General features: G+C 44.5%; 2 protein-coding genes across 4 annotated transcripts; one reads left to right on the plus strand and one right to left on the minus strand.

The window, feature by feature from the left end:
* Nucleotides 1-626: 626 nt before the first annotated feature.
* On the minus strand, nucleotides 627-16,256 carry tmem169b (transmembrane protein 169b). Of its 2 annotated transcripts, none has more exons than XM_062457291.1 (3): nucleotides 16,164-16,256; nucleotides 2,580-2,998; nucleotides 627-2,307 (listed from the first exon to the last, which is right to left on the minus strand). In XM_062457291.1, the coding sequence occupies exons 2-3, from the start codon at nucleotides 2,848-2,850 to the stop codon at nucleotides 1,676-1,678; spliced, it is 903 nt and encodes a 300-aa protein (XP_062313275.1). In that variant the 5' UTR covers nucleotides 2,851-2,998; nucleotides 16,164-16,256; the 3' UTR covers nucleotides 627-1,675. The 2 variants fall into 2 exon arrangements, with proteins under 2 accessions (XP_062313275.1, XP_062313274.1); XM_062457290.1 differs by lacking the exon at nucleotides 16,164-16,256 and adding an exon at nucleotides 3,707-3,879.
* LOC134017556 (uncharacterized) lies at nucleotides 15,639-20,674 on the plus strand. Of its 2 annotated transcripts, none has more exons than XM_062457288.1 (15): nucleotides 15,639-15,806; nucleotides 16,029-16,105; nucleotides 17,247-17,303; nucleotides 17,425-17,551; nucleotides 17,673-17,762; nucleotides 17,869-18,056; nucleotides 18,135-18,177; nucleotides 18,272-18,386; nucleotides 18,591-18,723; nucleotides 18,810-18,877; nucleotides 19,361-19,626; nucleotides 19,921-20,059; nucleotides 20,146-20,187; nucleotides 20,262-20,289; nucleotides 20,369-20,674. In XM_062457288.1, the coding sequence occupies exons 2-15, from the start codon at nucleotides 16,054-16,056 to the stop codon at nucleotides 20,500-20,502; spliced, it is 1,482 nt and encodes a 493-aa protein (XP_062313272.1). In that variant the 5' UTR covers nucleotides 15,639-15,806; nucleotides 16,029-16,053; the 3' UTR covers nucleotides 20,503-20,674. The 2 variants fall into 2 exon arrangements, with proteins under 2 accessions (XP_062313272.1, XP_062313271.1); XM_062457287.1 differs by having other exon boundaries at nucleotides 15,639-15,802.
* The last annotated feature ends 41 nt before the right edge of the window (nucleotides 20,675-20,715 follow it).

Below are 20,715 nucleotides of genomic sequence, written 5' to 3' on the forward strand. Positions count from 1 at the left end.
TGCCTATTATTGACTGTTATATATAGAGAGATTTGGTGTGTTTATTATGGGCTAGCGCTATTGGCAAAAAGCGCTTAACCCCAACCAAAGAGTATACGTTCTTTGCCCCAACAGACCAGAAGCCCACACGAGCATATTTATTTGCCTTGTAATAATCTTGGTCGCTGGTCATAATAATTTGTCATAAAGGGAATGTCTTCACTGAAACACACACTCACATAAAAAGTATATCCTACATAGAAGAATGTTCAGGGAGTTTTATAACCTGATTTGTCGGTGTCATTTGGACGAGAGGAGCATATATGCTATACCAGAAACACTTATTTCCCAAGTGCTGATTTATTTAATATGTTAATAGATTGATATAGACTCAATACATTCATTTTACCATAATCCTTATTTACTCAAATACACATCACTAAATACACAATTTCCATGCTTGCTACAGCCTATGGCATGTTGAGCTACAGTAAAGTAGCAAACAATCTTGTTCAGATCAAAGCGATCAAACACAGCCTAGTGGTAAATTAGACTAATCCAATATACACATGAATTAATAAATATCCATATGAATAAAATACACATTAAGAGGTTACACAAAAACAACACAGCATTCACTGTGAAAATCATTTATTTCCTTTCACTGCATCTCATGAAAAGCAACAAACACGACGCAACATTGAGTGAACACCAAATACAGTTCATGCCTGTGAAACAGAGCCTTCCACATGTTAGCCTGCAGTGCATATGGATTCAACTCCATCTAGCTGAATTCATCTTGTTTCCTTACCAGACCAACAGTTGGACGAGATCTTTTAATCTGTCTGACATATCACAGCCAGACAAGTTGATTGAAAGTTACAGCTTCCTACACAGTACAAAACACCTGTACATGTTTATTCATAACCAGAGTTGGTAGCCTTGTCATCAGAAAGGTTTTTTAAATACATTTAATAACAGGCATTAGAATATGGGAACTGAGACAGCAACCAGGTGGTAAACATATTTAAGAAGCTCAAAACCCTGATGCCTTTGGACTGAAACAATGAAGATGAGCAATGTCAGCAGTGTTAGCAACAACAATGATAGTCTTTCAGGTGGTGTTAAATATGATACGTGTTAATGAGAATTAATGTAAAATCAACATCAAACTCCTGTTATGACAGTTAAGCATAATAAATTAATAAAACGTTGCATTGGTGTAAATCATCACACAATGTCACCTGCAGACCAAAACTTTTAACTGATGCATTTGAAATGTGCTTCCTGATTACAATGTACAGCACACATCCATCACATACGTTAAAAGAAGTATAAATATTTACAAAGTGTAACTGAATGCATAATCCACTGTCCATATTGTTTTGTTTTTTTGCAATTCCCATTCTGTGTACAATGGTGCTGCTCACTGTGTAGCCGTGCGTCTGAGTTTTAGGTCCAAACACAGATGTAAATCATAGCTCTGGGACATTTTAATATTTAGAGGAGGACAATATTTAAATAAATGATAGTGTGTGTGTGTGTGTGGTTTTTACCACAGTCCGAACCGTGGATTAATTAATCCATCCCTTTGCAACATGATTCACCAAACAGTGTTGGGTTATGGCTAATTCCTGCTCAGCCAGTCTCTTCCTAGTACTGGAAATGAATCCCACTTGATCCTTCCATCTCCCCCTCACACACAGGAGGTCTGAGCCAGCTCGTTGGGGTTCTTGCCGTGCATGCTACCAGAAATGGTGTCGGAGTCCAGAAGCTCCACGATGCTGTAGGGGGAGCAGTCCTCCAGCCCCAGCTTCCCACAGGCCCAGCCGCAGAAGCCCTTCTCCAGGTCTCTCACTGACAGCCACCACTCACTGAAGGCCCAGGACACCTGCACCACAGCGGAGTACAGCGCCAGCGACACAGCCATGGCCATGATCAGCATGGGATAGAAGATGATGAGGAAGGGACAGACAGTAATCTTGTGCCAGAAAGTCCGTTCCTCGTTGTACACCAAGAAGACGTTGTACCAGGTGAGCGTGCCGTAGTAGAAGGAGGTGATGAAGGAGAAGAGGAAGACCACAGGGGCGCAGGAAAGGCTCCACAGCACCACGTGGGGGCCCTGCCAGAAACCGAGGCCGCAGGAGCGCTTGGAGCCCTCTCCCGCCTCGCACTCGGCATCCAGACGCTCCTTGGAACGGGCAAGGTCCCTGAGCTCACGCTCAGTCATCGTCACATGGATGTCCACCATCTGACCTTTCTTCTTACCCCGAGTGATGGTGCCCGTCAGGGTGACGTAGCGGCTGTCTGGGGGGAGGTTCCAGCCTCCTGTCAACACACAATACAGACAACTCCTCACAACACTTCTCCTTAATATGAAACAGAGCTAGGGTATGTGACTGAAGGGAGTTGGGGAGGGAGGGGTTACAGCAATAGTCCTACAGATGTATCATATAAGTATTTCAAACATTCAGTTAAGAAACGGCACAGCTAATCGACAGCTCTCCATTGCACACTATACATGGAGCAAGTCACATAGTACATCATTATGGTCTATGAAACTGACAGAGTTAAAAACAAGGGTCTGTTTTGTCTCTCACCCTCGCCAGTCGGTGTGGAGAGGAATTTAGCTCCCTCCTCGGTGCTTCTCTCAATGCTCTCCTCTCCAGCTTGCTCCTCCCCTGGCGTCCTCTCAGTCTCAGACCGGTACACAATAATGGACTCTGGCCGAGGTTCCTTCTTCTTTCTCCTCTTCCTCCGAGTGGCGGGACATACTTCACTTCCATCTACCTGGTTCCCTGATGTATCCGACCTCAGGGAGATCATCTGGGGGCTACTGTCACCCGCTGGCTGCTCCTCTGTCTGAGCCATCCTGAGCCTTAACCTGGATGAGTCACTTCCTGGATGTGGTACTGGCTGGATGTTGTGTTGCAACTGAAGACCTGGGAAGGTGTTCTGGTTACATGGATTTGTTCTTTCAATAAGTTCAGTATCAGTGGCAGGCCTCTTTTTCAGGCATCTGTGAACGAGAGGGAAAAAGATACATACTTTTAATGCTTCAGTGAAAGTTTAGAGAATTAAATATGTAAGAAAGTAAAAATCTACTAGGTATATCAGTTGATCAAATTTGTTCTATGAATATAATAGCAGTTGTGCACTTGTGAATCACAACTACATGCAATTGTGTTTGCATAATTATAGCACAGACCGGTGTTCATACTTAATAGATACTTAGACACGTTTGGCTTACTCTCAATAATAAATAAAAAAATCTAAAACCTTCAAGATTGATTTTAAAGACGATATAACGAGAGGTTATTTTGCTTTATATAATGTTGGATCGTGTCTTATTGCATTAGATTCGAGCCGACACCCTTTATCGAATCACATTTAGGCTACAACATACGGTGGGAAGTATAGCAGGAAACGGTCATGCCAGAGAATGGTTAAAAGATAACCAATTGAAAATATTACTTTATAAATTGCGTATATTACTTTATAAATTGCGTATTGCGATTCAAATGTTTCGGTATATTGTGCCTTAGCATTTAACACAAGCGAAAATACTGACAGCACGTAGCTTAAGCAGGCAATGTAGGCTACTAGCCTATTCTTTTACAGCTGATCCCCCCTCCCTTTATATCCCACCCATACCATTTCTTTTGTCTACACAGGGTTATCGGCGAGGAATATCCGTAAACAAATTTAAAAGGAACTTTGGTCTTACCTGAAATGTATAAACCAACAAATAGGCCGTAGAATATATGCATTAAATTCCCATTTGTTATTTCATTCGAAATGTCGGCTATTCGCCGAGCGCACGCTCGGCTACACAGCACAGCGTTCTTTCACAGTAGGCTACTGATGCGCTCCGCAAACTGTATTCCAGAATACCCCTAAACCCGCCCCTCAATTTCTGTCAATCCAAATGCAAACACTAAACTCCTGATTAAAATGTTAATCCATGGGATCTCAGTTTATATTACGGATTATTATTATTTTTAAACAAACGAATGCCTTGGGTGCTATTTTTGTTTACATAAATGCAACAAATGCTTTTATACTATCACAGACATGCACGTAGAATTAACATGCCTTTATTTACGACCCTTTCCCCATTCTGTCAAATTCATAAAAATACAGTCAAAAGAAAAATACAGTCAAATGTGTCACCAGACACGTTTCTTCACCTAAAAGAAACATTTCCTGAAATCATCTCTCGAGGGCACTGATGTTTTTGTGACGCATGGTTGTACACAATTAAAACAGTAATACATTTTTTTAAATTCCATATCCTCCCATTCCAATATGGAACTAAACTGAATTAACTAGGTAATTGTAGAAGAGAAGCATATTCTGTTGAAATAGAAAAACAAGCAACCAGTCACAGTGTAAATTACATTCATGGTGTGGTTTGGAGGCACTTTTTGAGAATGAGGTCACACATTTTGTAATTGTGTCTGAGTGATTGAGAAAACTAAGAATTCAGTGTAAACACTATTGTCAATGATGTAGGCAACACAAAATAATGCAAGACTCATTAGGCTCAGGGTTGATTTCAAGAGCCCCGAGGTGTCCGCCAATAGCACCAATGCCACAACACCAATGACCTTGCATCTCACACATGGAAGAGGTTAGACACACCTAGAAAATACTCTGAAAGGTCTGAAATCAATGTTAGATGAAGTTCATAGCGTATAATGCATTTCTTTTCTTTTGTTTATAGTGTATATACTTAGGTTTGAAAATAAAAAGTATATGTTCTGTCCCAGGTGGTCTGTGGTGAGAAAGTAGATTAGCTTTTGCCAACCTCCTCTGTAGGTTCTTAACTTCTGGAGAGAGAAAAGGAAAGAGAGAAAGAGCAAGAGAGATAGCAGATAATATGAGAGAAGTGGAGGAGATTGTGGTCAACTAGATACAGATTGAAAGAATGTGTGTGCCTCATCTGTGTGAGTTTGCATGTTTATTTATCTCGTCTGCATTTGGATGGTTGTCTTACGACTGGACATCCCGTTCATGATGTTGGGCTAACTACAAATGACCTGGTTGGATGTGCTAAAGGGGAATGCCCCAGACACCATGTTATAGAGCAGTACCCCCAGCTGCCAGACAGTGGATGGAACAGTCTGGTAGGAACCATGGTGGTACCATTCAGGAGGGATGTAATGTTGGGTACCTGACAAACACACACAAAACAACCTTAGATTCACCACACATGGAAGTATGTTTACATATATGATTGTGTGCAATTGAAAAATAGTGCATTCTTCATTTCCACTCAAGTCCTTGTGCTCATCATCATGGTAAATGTTTGATGATCTTTTGCTCTTTAATATGAATTGTGTGTGTGTGTGTGGGGGGGACTGTGAAGCACGGAGACAGACTCCAAGAGAGAAGGTAAGACGAAGGGTTTTAATAGCACCTTTTGGTACAAAACAAAAACATTAAAGAAAACAGAGTTATGTCTGCGTGTCTCTTCTTTTTCAAGGGTCTTTGCCTCTGGCCCTCCTGGCTCATTCCTTTGGTCTCCTCTCTCCTTACGGCAAGTCTGTGTAGCATAAAAACCACGTCAACCAACATATCACCCCTTTTTGCCCCCTTTTGTACTCTCCCCGAGGGCCTCTTGTTCTACCACCGCGTACTTCCTCTCTGCGGGAGTCAGCTTTTTACTGATGAACAGAACAGGGTGTTCCTCTCCCTCAAACTCCTGTGATAGAACCGCACCAAGGCCCGTATCCGATGTGTCGGTCTGGACAACGAAAGGCTTTGAGAAGTCCGGGTTACGCAGCACTGGTTCAGTCGTCAGGGCCCTCTTTAACCTTTGGAACGCTTGCTCTGTGTCCACCGTCCACTTGACCTGCTCTGGCATGGTCTTCTTGGTAAGGTCAGAGAGAGGGGCGGCTTCTGCGGAGAACCCGGGTACAAATCGACGATAATACCCGGCTAAGCCCAGGAATGCTCGTACCTGGGTCTTGGTTTTGGGCCTCGGCCACTCTAGGATGGCCTGTACCTTTTTCGTCTGGGGCTTAAGAAGACCCCGTCCAATGGTGAAGCCCAGGTAGCGCCCCTCCGTCAGGCCCAAGTAGCACTTCTTAGGGTGGGCCGTCAGCTCCGCCTGTCGTAGGGCACCTAAGACCTTCCGGAGGTGGACCAGGTGATCCTCCCATGATACGGAGTAGACAACGACATCATCCAGATAGGCTGCAGCATAGCCCCCATGGGGTCGCAGGACTTCATCCATGAGTCGTTGGAACGTGGCTGGTGCCCCATTGAGGCCGAAAGGCAGGACCAGTGGCCACTTTGGGTACTGAATGCCGTCTTTTCTCTGGCCTCCGGGGCCAGGGGAACCTGCCAGTAGCCCTTCGTGAGATCCAGGGTACTGAGGAAACGTGCTGAGCCCAGTCAGTTCATCAACCCGAGGCATGGGGTAGTGGTCAAAGGCGGAAACCTCATTCAGCCTGCGGTAGTCATTGCAGAACCGCCAGGATCCGTCCGGCTTGGGGACAACCGGGCTGGACCAAGGGCTGCGGAACTCCTCAATGATGCCCAGGTTTCTCATACGGACCACCTCTTCTTCAACCGCTTTCCGCCGGGCCTTTGGTATGCGATATGGCCGTAGCTGAACGGTTATCCCGGGGGTCGTGTTGATGTTGTGTTGGATGAGTATGGTGCGGCCCGGACTTTCCAAGAACACGTCGTGGTGTTGGCTGATTATCTCTCGAAGGTCTTGGCGCTGGCTTGGGGACAAGTCGTCACGAGAGGCACAGGGAGCTGTGGGGAAGTGACGGCGGCAGATAAGACGGGGTCTTCCTCGCCTTCCCATTCCTTCAGCAGATTGACGTGGTATACCTGGTTTTTCCGTCGTCTTCCCTCTTGTCTCACCCTGTAGTTGACCGAGCTAAGCCTCTCGGCGATGATGTATGGGCCCCTCCAGGCGGCCAAGAACTTGCTCCGGGCGTCTGGAACCATCACCATCACCTTATCCCCTGGAGCAAAGACGCGTAGGCGGGCCTGTCTGTTATACGCTCTCCTCTGGGCCATCTGGGCCTGCTCCATATGTTCCTTCACAAGAGGGAGCACTCTCTGCACCCGGTCTTCCATGGCTCTCACATGGTCAATGGTGGTGAGAAAGGGGGAAGGCTGTTGTTCCCAGGTCTCCCTCAGTGGAAGCCTGGGGAACCTCCCGGACAGCAAAGAGGACGTATGGGAGCATTAGATCCCAGTCCGTCCCATCTTCGTCCACCACTCGTCGGAGCAGTCGTTTCATGGTTTGGTTGAACCTCTCCACAAGGCCGTCTGTCTGGGGGTGGTAAACAGAGGTTCGGAGATGTTGGACCCTCAGCATCCCACACAGGTCTTTCATCAGACAAAGGGGGAGCCTTGGTCTGTCAGGATCTACTTGGGAACACCCACTCGACTGGTGAGGAGAACGATTTCTTTGGCAATGGCCTGGGCTGTGGCTTTCCGTAGCGGCATGGCTTCTGGCCACCGGGTGGCGTAGTCGACCATGACTAAGATGTATTCGTGGCCCCGGGATGATGGAGGGGCCCCACGATATCCAATCCGATCTGCTGAAACGGAACATCTATGATGGGGAGCGGTACCAATGGTGCTGGAGGCGGTCGCCGAGGTGCAGTGCGCTGACAAACTGGGCATCGTCTACAGTGTCGTTCCACGTCCCCTCTCATGCCGGGCCAAACGAAGCGGTCACAGATTTTCTCCAGGGTGTTAGCCACTCCAAGGTGTCCACCCAGAGGGTGGCCATGAGCCATCCTGAGCACCGCTGAAACTTTGGGTCAGGGTAAGACCAGCAGATCCACTTGCTCACCTCTGCGTATCGTGTTCTGGTAAAGGAGGCCATTCCGTACCAGGAAGTAGGTATCTGGTAGCCGGCCACCTCCCTGTCGGTTTCCCTCGACCACCTGGACCTGTCCCCAACAGTGTTTCAGGTTCTGGTCTTCCCGCTGTTCCCTTCTCAGGGAGCCCCCACCGCCTGGAAGCGAGAACACAGACAAGGGGTGTGATACGTCTGGAGGCTCACCTTCTGGGTCGGCCTCGGTATCCTCTTGACCCAAGCAGGCAGGAAGAGGAGGGCTTGTTAACACTCTCTGGTAGGGTTGGTGAGGCGGGGCCCTCTTCTTCCTCCGGGGCCTCGCTTTGGCAGGTGATAGGGTCCCCAGGTCTGGCCAGTCGCACCCCAGGAGGAGGGGAACTGGAAGGCCTGGGACGACGCCTACTGATAGGTCTCGGACCTGTGCCCCAGTCCCCTGGATCTTCAGCGTTGTGGCAGGGACGTGATGGATGTCTCCAGGGTTCTAAATTAACACCCGCCAACCCGCCAAATGCGGGTTAAAATTCATTTGGAAAACACAAGGAAGTAAAACGAAGCATAGCGGATCATAGGAGGTAATAAGAGCTAGAGTAGTAAAGTAAAGTAAAAAGTTAACTTAATGCGGCGGTGGTTAGGACAAACTTCTGGGGGCGAGAAGAGGAACGAGGCAGGGGATGAGGAATTGATAGCACTAGAGAAACAAAGAAAAGAAAATGTAATGCCAAATGGCCGACGGGTCGGGAATGGCTTGTGTTTGACAATGAAAATGTTGTTGTGTTTTGTAAGGATTGCCGCATGTAGTCTACGCATAAGAAAAATTATGTTGCTTACTGACACAGTCTAGTGTAATGTAAATACACTGTTCTTAATAAAGAGTATATTAGCTCAGTTTAATTCATGCCTGCTTAGGACAAAACGTTTCTGTAAATGCATGGGCAGGAGTCAATCTCATGACGCGAATGGACGTTTTAGCCATTTACAATAAATCGTGTCCTTACGTGTTGGTGATTTCACATACCCTTGCATCATACTTCTGTGCTTCATTTTACTTCATTTTCTGTGTTTTTCATGCCAACAATGTTAATAAAATGATCAAATGCATTCAGGGAAACTCATAATTGTTCTTATTTTCACCGGAAAGAATTTGGCTAGTGGAAATTCTGATTGGCTGGTGATCAAAAAAGTTAATTTAGAACCCTGGATGTCTCCATGTACACATGCGACGGGAAGAGTGCCTTCGGTGCGGTATTGAGAGGTTCAGCACAGAGGGGTGCAACTGGGATATAGAGCTACCTGTATCCAGCAGGGCCTCTACGGTCCTTCCTCCCACCTTTACCGGCCGGGTTGGTGCTTTGGGCCCTGCCGAGCCGTGTACTGCACACCCAACCTGCCACGGTTTTTCCCCTGGATCGGTTGGTGTTCAAGCCTGGGTCTGTAGTCATGGGCTCGTCCCGGGCAGTGGGTGCCCGGGAGGCTGGGGCCGGCCCTGGACGGGGCCAATCTTCTCTCCGATTGACCGGAGGGGCCCCCTTGAGGTTGGGGAGGAAAGGCGCAGCTTCCCAGTCCCTTTTCCGGGCGCCTGGGATGGTCCGGAAAACCTCCGCCTTTTCGACAGCTGGCCGCCAGCTCCTGTAGGTTGGATGGGGTGTGTATGCTGGCCATGCAGCGTTTGTCGGGCCCCAAGGTCCTCAGAAAACGCTCTATGCTCTTTTCAAGGGTCTTTGCCTCTGGCCCTCCTGGCTCATTCCTTTGGTCTCCTCTCTCCTTACGGCGAGTCTGTGTAGCATAAAAACCATGTCAACCAACATATCACCCCTTTTTGTCCCCTTTTGTACTCACCAGGAGTGGGGTAGATGAGCAACAGGTTGCCAGGCCCACGGCTGACAAGGCCCCCTTGTCACAGGACACACAAGAGTATGGAACCTACCAAGGAACTCGGTGTAGGATCCTTCTTTTAAAATGTAGCCACAGCCAAAGTCTTGAACCCTAATGCGGAACAGCAGAACCGGTCTCAACCAGAACGTTCTCTGGTTTAATGTCTCGGTGGAGGACACCCCAAGAGTGAAATTTTATCAAGGAATTAACCAGCTGCCTCAGAATGATCTACAGAAAGAGAGACAGAGAAAAAGATGAAGGAGAGTTGGGAGAGGCAAATCAAGGTACATTTTTACTTTCATAAATAGCTTTCTGAATGTGGATGGCTGTGATGAACTTGTCTGCACAAGCTCACCCTGGCAGGATCCTCTGGGAGATATCCTCCTCTCTCCTGGATGTAATCAAACAGGTCTATGACGGGTACAGGCCTCTCCAGAACCCCGATCAGCTCCTGGTCCAGGTCGTACCAGTCCAGTAGCTCCACTGCTGCCTGACCGCCCCCTCCTTCTCCAACCCTGGCCTCACCCCTCACCTCCTCATCCCTGACCTTCTTAGCTATGTCCTCCCCAGCCTGTCCTACAATCAGCAAGAGCACCACCTCCAGGGAGAGCTGGCAGAGCTTTCCACCAAGGGTCTTAAACACAGAGAACACAACAACCAGTTAGAGTTAATAGTGCTATAGGGACTTGCTATAGGGATATAGGGAGTTATCTGTCAGAACACTATGGTTTTTGATAACACTGAGACAACTATGAAATGGAATCTATGAATAGTAAGTAAGTTAGCAGGGTTTCCCGCAGCACTTTTCAGTTAAGCAACACACGCCTGCCGCCTTAACTACGTCGTTTTTTTAAATAGCGATATCTGCCATTGTCCTGTTTTCTCCCTTCCATTCCAAACCGTGACCAACGCCAGTCTCCCTTCTCTGCAGAACGCATTGGAGGAAAAACACACACATTCATGTACACTGTATTTGTGTTGTCTATCCATCTATCTTTTTTTTTTTTGTCTTTATTTTGTTGTATACCTTAGCTATTGTTTTTAACTACAACACCAATTCCAAAAAAGTCGGGACTTTACAAATCTCATAAACTCATTATGTTATTCACAATAGAACATATACAACATGCCAAATGTTTGTCATGTCAACTGATTAAATGTACCATTCTCAGGGAAAAATAAGGTAATTTTGAATTTAATGGCAGCAACATGTCTCAAAAAAGTTGGGACAAGGCCATGTTCACCACTATGTAGCATCCCTTCTTCTGGGGATGAGGAATTGTCCCTTTTGTGTCTGATACAGGATTCTTGCTGCTCAACGGTCCTGGGTCTTCTTTGTCATATTTTTCATTTCATTATTCACCAAATGTTTTTAACTGGTGAAAAGTCTGAACTGCAGGCAGGCCAGTTCAGCACCTGGACTCTTCTATTACAAAGCCATGCAGTTAAAACAGATGCAGGATGTGGTTTAAAATAGTATTCCTAAAATATGCAAGGCCTTCCCTGAAAAAGATGTTGCCTGGATGCAAGCAAATGTTGCTCTAAAACCTGTATATACCTTTCAGCATTGATGTTGTCTTTCCAGATGTGCAAGCTGACCATTTTATAGGCACTAATGAACCCCCATACCATCAGAAATGCAGGCTTTTGAACTGAGTGCTGATAACAAGCCGGTTGTTCCTCTTTAGTCCGGAAGACGCAGCGTCCAAGGTTTCCAAAAATAATTTCTAATTTCAATTTGTTTGACCACAGAACAGTTTTCCCACTTTGCCTCAGTCCATTTTACATTAACTTTAGGCCAGAGAAGATGGCAGTGTTTCTGGATCATGTTCACATGTGGGTTCTTCTTTAGTTAGTTGCAAAATGTTCCTCCAGATGTTTATTTTTAGTAACACTTACTTGTTGGGAAGGGGGAAATAAAAGGCTGGAAAAAGTGTTTCTAAAAATAAACAGCTGGAGGAACATTTTGCAACTAACTAGGTTAGTTGCAAACAGGTCAGTAACATGATTGGGTATAAAAAGAGTATCTTAGGGGGGCAGAATCTCTCACAAGTAAAGATGAGCAGAGGTTCACCAATCGTTCACATGTGGGTTCTTCTTTGCATGATAGAGCTTTAACCTGCATTTGTGGATGGCACGGCAAACTGTGTTCACAGATAATGAATTCTGGAGGTGTTTTTGAGCCCATGCAATGATTTCCATTACAGAATCATGCCTGTTTTCATGCTGTGCCGCCTGAGTGCCTGAAGATCACATCCATGCAGTATTTATTTTCCCCCCTTGTCCCTTGCACATAGATTTCTCTAGATTCTCAGAATAATTGTATTATGTTATGTACTGTAGATGATGATATATTTAAAGTCTTCTCAATTTTACGTTGAGGAACATTATTCTGAAATGGTTCCACAATATGTAGTTGCAGGTTTTTCGCAGATCCAGAAACACTGCCATCTTCTCTGGGCTAAAGCTCATTTTAAATGGACTGAGGCAAAGTGGTAAAACTGTTTGGTGGCCAGACAGATTGAAATTTGAAATTATTTTTGGAAACCTTGGACGCTGTGTCCTCCAGACAAAGGAGGAGATGGACCAACCGGCTTGTTATCAGCGCTCAGTTCAAAAGCCTGCATTTCTGATGGTATAGGGGTGCATTAGTAGCTGGTCCTAACCAGACCTTCGTACATTTCATTTGTACAGAGGGTCTGGGATTACTCCATTGACAAGCGTTAACTTCCTTGGAGGCGGGTACTCTTTTGAAGTTTAAAACTATTGGATCTGCTCTGATCTGCCATAACCAATCGCTAGCGTTCGCCTTAGCCAACTCCTTCACCAGTACTGTAACGGAGCTAGCTGCTGTAGCTGGAAAATCTAACTTTTCCCGAACCCCGTGGGGAGGAGGGCCACAACATCATGGCCACCAACAAAACTCGGATTGTTCTTGCTCTGGATATCTACTTATGGATATTCGGCAGCGTTGCCACAACAGACCGAATAGCTTCGCTCGCATCTTTCTCCGCCGCCATTACTGAACTACAACTCAAACTAATGCACGACATCAACGTCATCGTTCTCAGCCACTCTCTCTGTTCGCTGATTGGACCTATAAAAAATGTGTTTCTGAAAACCGACTAATACACCGAAATCCCAGACCTAGTACAGAAGCAAAATCAAAATTGAGCGGAAGTACGTAGGAGGGCAGAGCCAGGCTAGTGCATTAGTGCCTGCAAAATGAATGGGAGTCTATGGACCTAAACGGCTAAATTTGTATCTTTCGCCTGATTGTCGTTGAGAAATCTCAGATTTTATAGTAGTTTTTGCAAGTTCAACATGGATTATTGGTCGAAAGTTGAATTAACGAGTACTTATGTCCTATCGATTTCTTACAGGGTGAGTCATTGTTGCCCATAACACGCTAGCATTCTGCTAATGAATGCTGATTAGTTAGTGAAGGACTGATTACAACCAGAGATCCTGCTTGATGGCATCCGAAGTGTGTGTGTGTGTGTGAACATTTCGGCGTAGTCTTTGAAACATTAGCAAACCAAAACTCTTTCTAGCACGTGTATTTACAGGGAGAGCCTAACCTGTCAGCAGCTGTTTTGTCGATACCTCGAGAGAAAAAAGGATTGACTCAGAGCTTGCCGTAAAGCAGTATCTCTGGCCGTACGATGTGTATGACGTCATTGACCTTTTAACCCTTGTGCTGCCTTCGGGTCACATGACCCAAAGGTTCATAACGAACCATCGTTGTTTTTACCCAATACAAAAACAAATACAAATAATTTTCTTATAACCTTCGCAATGTGGGGGGTCTGAGACAGCCCAACGGTTAAAAGAAAATGCTTCACTTTGTTTTTGTATGCAGTAAAGTTGTCGCAATATGACGGTGGGTCACAATGACTGATGGGTCAGAATTACCCGAAGATAACACAAGGGTTAAAAGGCTTTTTAGAACAAAAAAGCGACTTTAAAAAAATCTAACACCCAGCAGTGTCTATTTTCTTTGCCTCACCTTTCGAATGCAATATTCAAATTACTAGACAAAAAAATGTATACTGAGAAAAGTGGATTTTGAGGGGGTATAGCTCCATAGACCTAGCCTGGCTCTGCCCTTCTACGTACTTCTTCTCAATTTTGATTTTGCTTCTGTATTAGGTCTGGCCATGAGGTAAGTAAGTCAGATGTCTCCGGTTAATTTTCTACCGGCCAATCAGCGAACAGAGGGAGTGGCTGTCGTGCGCTAGTTGGTACTGACCTTCCGAGCAGTGAACGGGACTGCACCCGACTACATCAAGTCTCTCCTGCAGCCTTACACCCCCACCTGCCACCTACGGTCTTCTTCAGACAACCGCCTGGTGGTCCCACTGCTCAAGAGCGCCCGGTCCCAACACAAGCTCTTCTCCTGTCTGGCCTCCCAGTGGTGGAACCAACTCACATCCATCATAGACACTGACTGTCTCCCCACCTTCAAGGCTCAAGACGCACTTGTCCCGGGAGTACAACGGTACTTAGGAATGGTTTGCTGGACCCCATGTTAGTTTCCTCAAGGATCGCAATGACTCTTGCTTAGAGCCTTGCTGCTCTTGTTGGTTAGTGGTAACTGATTTAAATTGTTGAAATATTTTTTACTGTTGCTTGCTTTTCTACAGGTACACTTGCACTTATAGCGATTCATGTAGTTTAATTGTAACTTGTTTAACTACATGCTCTTGTGGTTCTTCCCTTTGGCACTTATTTTGGTTGTTCACAATATGTACTTCATGTTTTGGCTACCCGCAATGTTTTTGGGTTTATCTTGTTGTTATCAGTGACCTATGCACTTTGTAAAGCTCTCTCTAGGAAGTCGCTTTGGATAAAAGCGTCTGCTAAAGGAATAAATGTAAATGTAGTTTGTGTTGTAGTTCCGTAATGGCGGCGGAGAAAAATGCGAGCGAAATGGTCCGTTGTGGCAACGCTGCCGAATATCCATAAGCTAAAGCCAGAGCAAGAACAAGTTTTGTTGGTGGCCATGGTGTTGTGGCCCTCCTCCCCACGGGGTTCGGGAACAGTTTGATTTTCCAGCTACGGCAGCTAGCTCTGTTACAGTAGTGGTGAAGGAATTGGCTAAGGGGAATGCTAGCGATTGGTTATGGCAGATCAGAGTGGTATAATAATAGAATACAATAGTAATTGTATAAAAGGTTTTGAGATCAATAGTTTTAAACTTCAACAGAGTACCCGCCTACAAGGAAGTCAACGCTTGTCAATGGAGCGAGGCCAGCTCTCTATACAAATGAAATGTATGAGCAGAGAATGTCTAGTATGAGTCTGGTTAGGACCGTAGTACGGTGGCCCTGAAGTGCAAATCACACCCACTAACATGAGTGCATCCCCCAAATGAAAACACTCCCCCCAAATAGGATGACATGCTCACCTCCCCCCAATACGCTCCCCCAAATGGGAAACGACATTACATTAACTCAAAAACACATCACATTAACTCAAAACGGAAAGGGTTGGTACCATACTACACTTCGTTGCTGAATGGATGCAGTAACTAACAAGAAATTGATCGACAGTACAAAATGCAATAACCTGACAGAGTTACGTGCACCAGGACATTTGTTTGGCTATCGAAGCATGTAGCAAGTAGTAGGCTACTTCATGTGAGTTTTTCGCTTGTCGTCCGCAATGAATGGACAGTAAAAGCACTGCTTATTCTACCATTTTTTTGCATTTGATGCGTAACTGCTACATTTGTTATTGTAACGTCTAAACAATTGGAATAACACACATATTGCATATATAAATCACAAGAATAATCAGTAAAAATACAAATACAATTTTATTTAATAAAATGATTTAATAAACATTTTTACGTTTGAATTTTGCAGGGTAGGCAGTGCCTACCCTGACTGCACGTCACTGGTGTGATAACAGGAACTAGTTGTATGGCGTGAAACGTCATATATAGTTGTAAACTTATCTTTGCAGTGCGAGGAGCAAGTAGCGCGAGCAAATGAGAAAACAGACGCAACGTTTCTCTGTGCTCACTGAACATTTTCACAGCTTTGGCGCCACTTGTGCATCGTGATACTTGTAAAGTTAAATTTCTAGCTTGACAATAACTATACCAGCAGGGTAGGTAAATTAAACCATACTTTAGTTTTTTTAAAGCTAAATTCCTTTTAGAGTTACTCACTTAGGATGGTCAGGCTAAATGTGTACACACTTTACATAGCTAGCTACAGTAGCTAGCTCTAGCTAGCTGATAGCCGGCAATTGCAACTGCCTAAACTTTAGCCTAAACGTTACTTTCTTGTGTTGCATTCTAATGAAATTTACATTTAGTCATTTAAATTGTTAGATCTTTTAATATCTGTAAAGCCACAATGGATGGTCAAGAATCATTTGTGAACATAGACATCCTCCTACTTCAGCTGGGTAAGTTCATTTCACAGGGCTCTAATTGTATAAAAGGTTTTGAGTTAAATTACCATACCTGTCAACGTTTGAGTATAAATTCCGTCCGAGGGGGGTTGATGGTGATGTTTTCTGATTGGCATTTAACTATATAACTAATAGACAGCTATCTTAGTATGCCTGCGCCTCGTCCATTAGTTGTAAATAGCGGGACAAGTTATCCCTTACTTCTCAGCGTGAGAAATGGTTGAAATGTGTGAGAAATAGTGATGGGTCGTTCGCGATGAGCCGAACGACCCATTACAACAAAATAATTGTAGGGCTAAAGGCGCACACGATCATCCTCACATTCTGTTCCTGTCAATCATACACGCGGTGTCAACCAATTATACTGCATGAGGAAGGGCCGAGCCAAGTCACACACACTCAGTTAGACGAGTAGTCGAAACTCGGAAAGCCATAACAAATCAATGCATTTTAAAGACATTGTGGTTAAGGTAGAGTATGATTTAATTTAATTCCAATAATTGTAGGGCTAAAGGCGCACACGATCATCCTCACATTCTGTTCCTGTCAATCATACACGCGGTGTCAACCAATTATACTGCATGAGGAAGGGCCGAGCCAAGTCACACACACTCAGTTAGACGAGTAGTCGAAACTCGGAAAGCCATAACAAATCAATGCATTTTAAAGACATTGTGGTTAAGGTAGAGTATGATTTAATTGAATTCCAATTGTTTCACACCTATCACAGTCAAATTCATAGTTAAAACATTTTTTTTTAAAGAGCCGTTCGGGAGCCAAAAGAGACGGCTCTTTTCAGTGAGCTAAGTCAAACAAGCCGGCTCACGAAAAAGAGCCGGAATGCCCATCACTAGTGAGAAATACAAGGTGTTGCGTGATAAATTGCTGAAAAGCGTCGGTCACCGCGAATGCGTGAGACTTGAGAGCCCTGATTTCAAAATGCCCATTTAGAAGTATAGACTAGGGTGACCAGATTTGAGTTTGTGAAAAAGAGGACACTTCGTCGCGTCGACGGAGGGGGGGACGGGGGGGTCTCGAAAAGAGGCATGTCCATGTAAAAGAGGACGTCTGGTCACCATAGACTAGACTGTCTGGCAAACTTACATTATATTAATTTCTTCCTGTGATGTTACAGTTCTGCAGTCTAGGGAACTGTCTCAAAAGAAGAATGCGATAAATCAACAAATAGAACGTAAGTTGTCCCCTTCATTGAGTATTGTTAGTAGCTACTAGTACTAGTAAACTATTCACTAGCCTCCACAATTTATACTCTCATTAAGTGTCCTGTTAATTTTATATTTCTACTCCATCAGTTTGCAAAGCCAATATTGCTGAGAAGAAATCTTACATAGAAACCACCACCTGCAGTATAAGGAAACTTGAAGATGAAATTGATCAGAAACAGAAAATTGTAAAGAATTTTAAAGCCAATGCAAAAAGGTAAACAGATAGTCCACAAGAGTTTATTGACACACATACAGTACTTTGTGAGACCAAACCAGATGATACATCCTAAGTTAACCATCTACAGTATGTTATTGTAATTCTGCTCAAATTGTAGCATGAAGGCAACCAACAACTACCTTCAACAGTATGAGAAAGTGTTGCAGTTGGAACTGGAGAGGACACAAGAGAACTGCAATCAAGAAAAGTAAGCCTAGTAGTGTTTTCTGTAGGCTTACACTCAAGATGAAATGGCACACTGTGCCAACATTAGAACATAAAAGTTGGTGTCCAATTCCCATTTTTTGTCTTAGGAAGGTCTACCAGGAGAGAATTGAAAGCTACAAAAAGGTGTTCCAGAAATACAAAGAGTATTACTGTGAAAGTCCTCTTGCCAAAAAACTCCTCATGATACAGTCTGAGAATGAGGAGATTGAGCGTCGCATTAACACTTGCGATGGACAGATACGAATGAGAGAGAAAGAGCTAGAAGATCAGCATGGTAACAAGTCTGATTTGTTGTTTTCTTTGTTTCCTGGTTTAGTACTTGACAGTTTAAAGCCTTCTTATATTTCCCTAGGGCAAACACAGAGTACTTTTTCCATTGAGAATTCAGCAGAAAGGTAAGGTCTCACTTCAGTGAGTGTTTTCTCGCAGTTCATGGTGATGGGTCGTATATCCAAACACAGTCTCTAAAGATTCCAGTTTGCCCTACAGTGTCTCTGATCGTGTGAGTATTGAGGAGCCTAAGACGCAGCCAGATCATCAGGCAGATGACCTCGATGCTCACATACACTTGTCTTCTCTCCACCTCACCCAGCCAAAGGGGCAGGTAAACCTAGCTGGGGGCTAGGCTGTCACCAACCTCCCAGTTAAAATATCTGTCCAGTTCTCATTCTAGGGACTTTATTGTGGAGGTGGATGTTCAAACAATTCAAGCTGGGCCATTTCACACGTTTCATTATAATACTTTGTATAACTGAAGTTTCATCAGTTTTAGTATTCTTTTGCATTGTGACGTGACTCAATATTTCAGGATGGTTGTCAGGACATTGGTGAGGGAATGGCTGAGGAGAATCTGGAGGAAACCATCAGTCTGAACACACCAGCCTGCCCTCCATCTGAAGGAGATGCTTGTCCTGAAATGTGGTTCAACAAGGAAGTAATAGGTATGTGAAATATTGCATTGTAATGTTTTAAAAGTCTTGTGTATTACACCTCTTCCTGTTTGTAATTTTAAGTCTCATTTCTCCAGAACAATTGCAGCCATCAGTTGAGGTTTCAAGTATGGATCGCAACCAAGGAAGTGTGCTAGATGTGCAGGTCTTTTACATGTTTACATTTAGTCATTTAGCAGACGCTCTTATCCAGAGCGACTTACAGTAAGTACAGGGACATTCCCCCGAGGCAAGTAGGGTGAAGTGCCTTGCCCAAGGACACAACATCATTTGGCACGGCCGGGAATTGAACTGGCAACCTTCAGATTACTAGCCCGATTCCCTCACCGCTCAGCCACCTGACTCCCCTGTTGTTCCTTAAGATTAAACAAAACGTCTTTACAATATTTTTTGAATCCGGACCCATAAATTGGGACAGAAACGTATTTATTGAGTTGATAACAAAACTTCGGTTGATAACAATTTGGGTGGATAACAAAACTCATTTTGATCTTAGGTCAATAGAGTACATCTCTTAGTATTAATATTCATCCAGTGTTAGCCCCATCAATACAGCGTTTATGGTTTTGTAAAGCATACAACATAAACGCAAGTTGAAATGCACTTAAACTCACTGTTCTCTTATCAGGACGAGCCTCCTACTCTAGCTAGTATAGCAGAGGAGACGGAGGTGGTGGGGCAGAGAGAAACCGTGGACGAGGAGCAGGCACCTTTCAGGCACATGATTGAGGAGGAGCAGGGGGAAAAGAAGCAGTCTTCCCTAACTTTGATGGCCTGTACTCAGTCTTCCCCTTCTAGAGCTTTTACCAGTCAGGGTTCACCTCCCAGAGAAGGTCCTCATATCTCCCCACGGAGAATGAAAGCGGTGTCAAGTACCCCGACCTTCTCACTTGTGTAAGATAACTCAGTCATTAAGCCTGACAATTAGGTTAATCTGACCATTTCAGTAAGTTTAATATGTCCTGTGTAACATTATACCTGGCTAAAGAGTTGTTAACGAGAGGTGGTCAGTTGCTGGGTGGATACCGTTTACCAAGAGCAGGATTGGTTTGAACATTGGTGGGAACAAACTTTTTCCCCAACCTTTATGCTAACATTACCCCTGCTCTGTCGCAGTTTTTTGGTGCAGACGTGTAAATGGTCTTTTGGTGGACGTGCGCCCCTAAACCTCTGTCTGTGCCCCTGCAGCTCCAGCCCCAGCAATTCACCCGGTCACCAGGAGAGTGTAGATGCCACATCTCCAGGCTTCCTGTTCTCCATGAGCTCTGCCACCCCAAGCTTCTCAGGGTTCGACTGTGGCTTCAACATGGCCTCGCCACAAGCAGAGGTGAGGGCAGAAAAATTGTAAGACAAGGCCTGAACGACCAATGGATTCACTGTTTTAGAATGCAAATGTATTCTTTCCTATTACAGGACTCTCCTTTTACTTTCACAAGCTCCTATTTCAGTGACAAGGTAAGAGTGTGGTATATATACTTTGCTGAGTAGACCTTACAGTTCAAGCTCATGTCTTGTTTGTTGTTATCCAGAAACCCTCTGGATCCAAGTCCACAAGTGGTAAGTACTTGCTATGGATGTTCTGTTATAGGCCTGCTGATGTACTGGTATGACACCTGTGTGAGTTATGTTTCTGCAGGCTTTCCCTTTGACCAATCAGAGAAGTCGGAAGACGACTTTGAGTTTGCATTTTCTGACCAGAGTCCTGTGAACCAGGAAAGGGGAGGAGTTGTGGATGCATTGCCATTCTCCTTCAACTTTGGAACATTTTAACAGAGATTCTGATTCAGGTCACTTAACTATGGCTGTTCTTCATATCAGTTTACTTCCTGTTTGGTTGTTGTGGGAAACTAACATAAAATGTCAGCCATGCAGTTGCAGCACAGAAGATTGAGAAAAACCTTTATTATATATTTTCTGAATCTTTAAATTTCCTTTTTAAATATGCTGTTTGGAAACTGCCTTTATATTTAAGTAGAAATTATT

The sequence above is a fragment of the Osmerus eperlanus genome, chromosome 3 (assembly GCF_963692335.1).
Source record: "Osmerus eperlanus chromosome 3, fOsmEpe2.1, whole genome shotgun sequence".
In the NCBI taxonomy this organism is placed as follows: Eukaryota; Metazoa; Chordata; class Actinopteri; order Osmeriformes; family Osmeridae; genus Osmerus; species Osmerus eperlanus.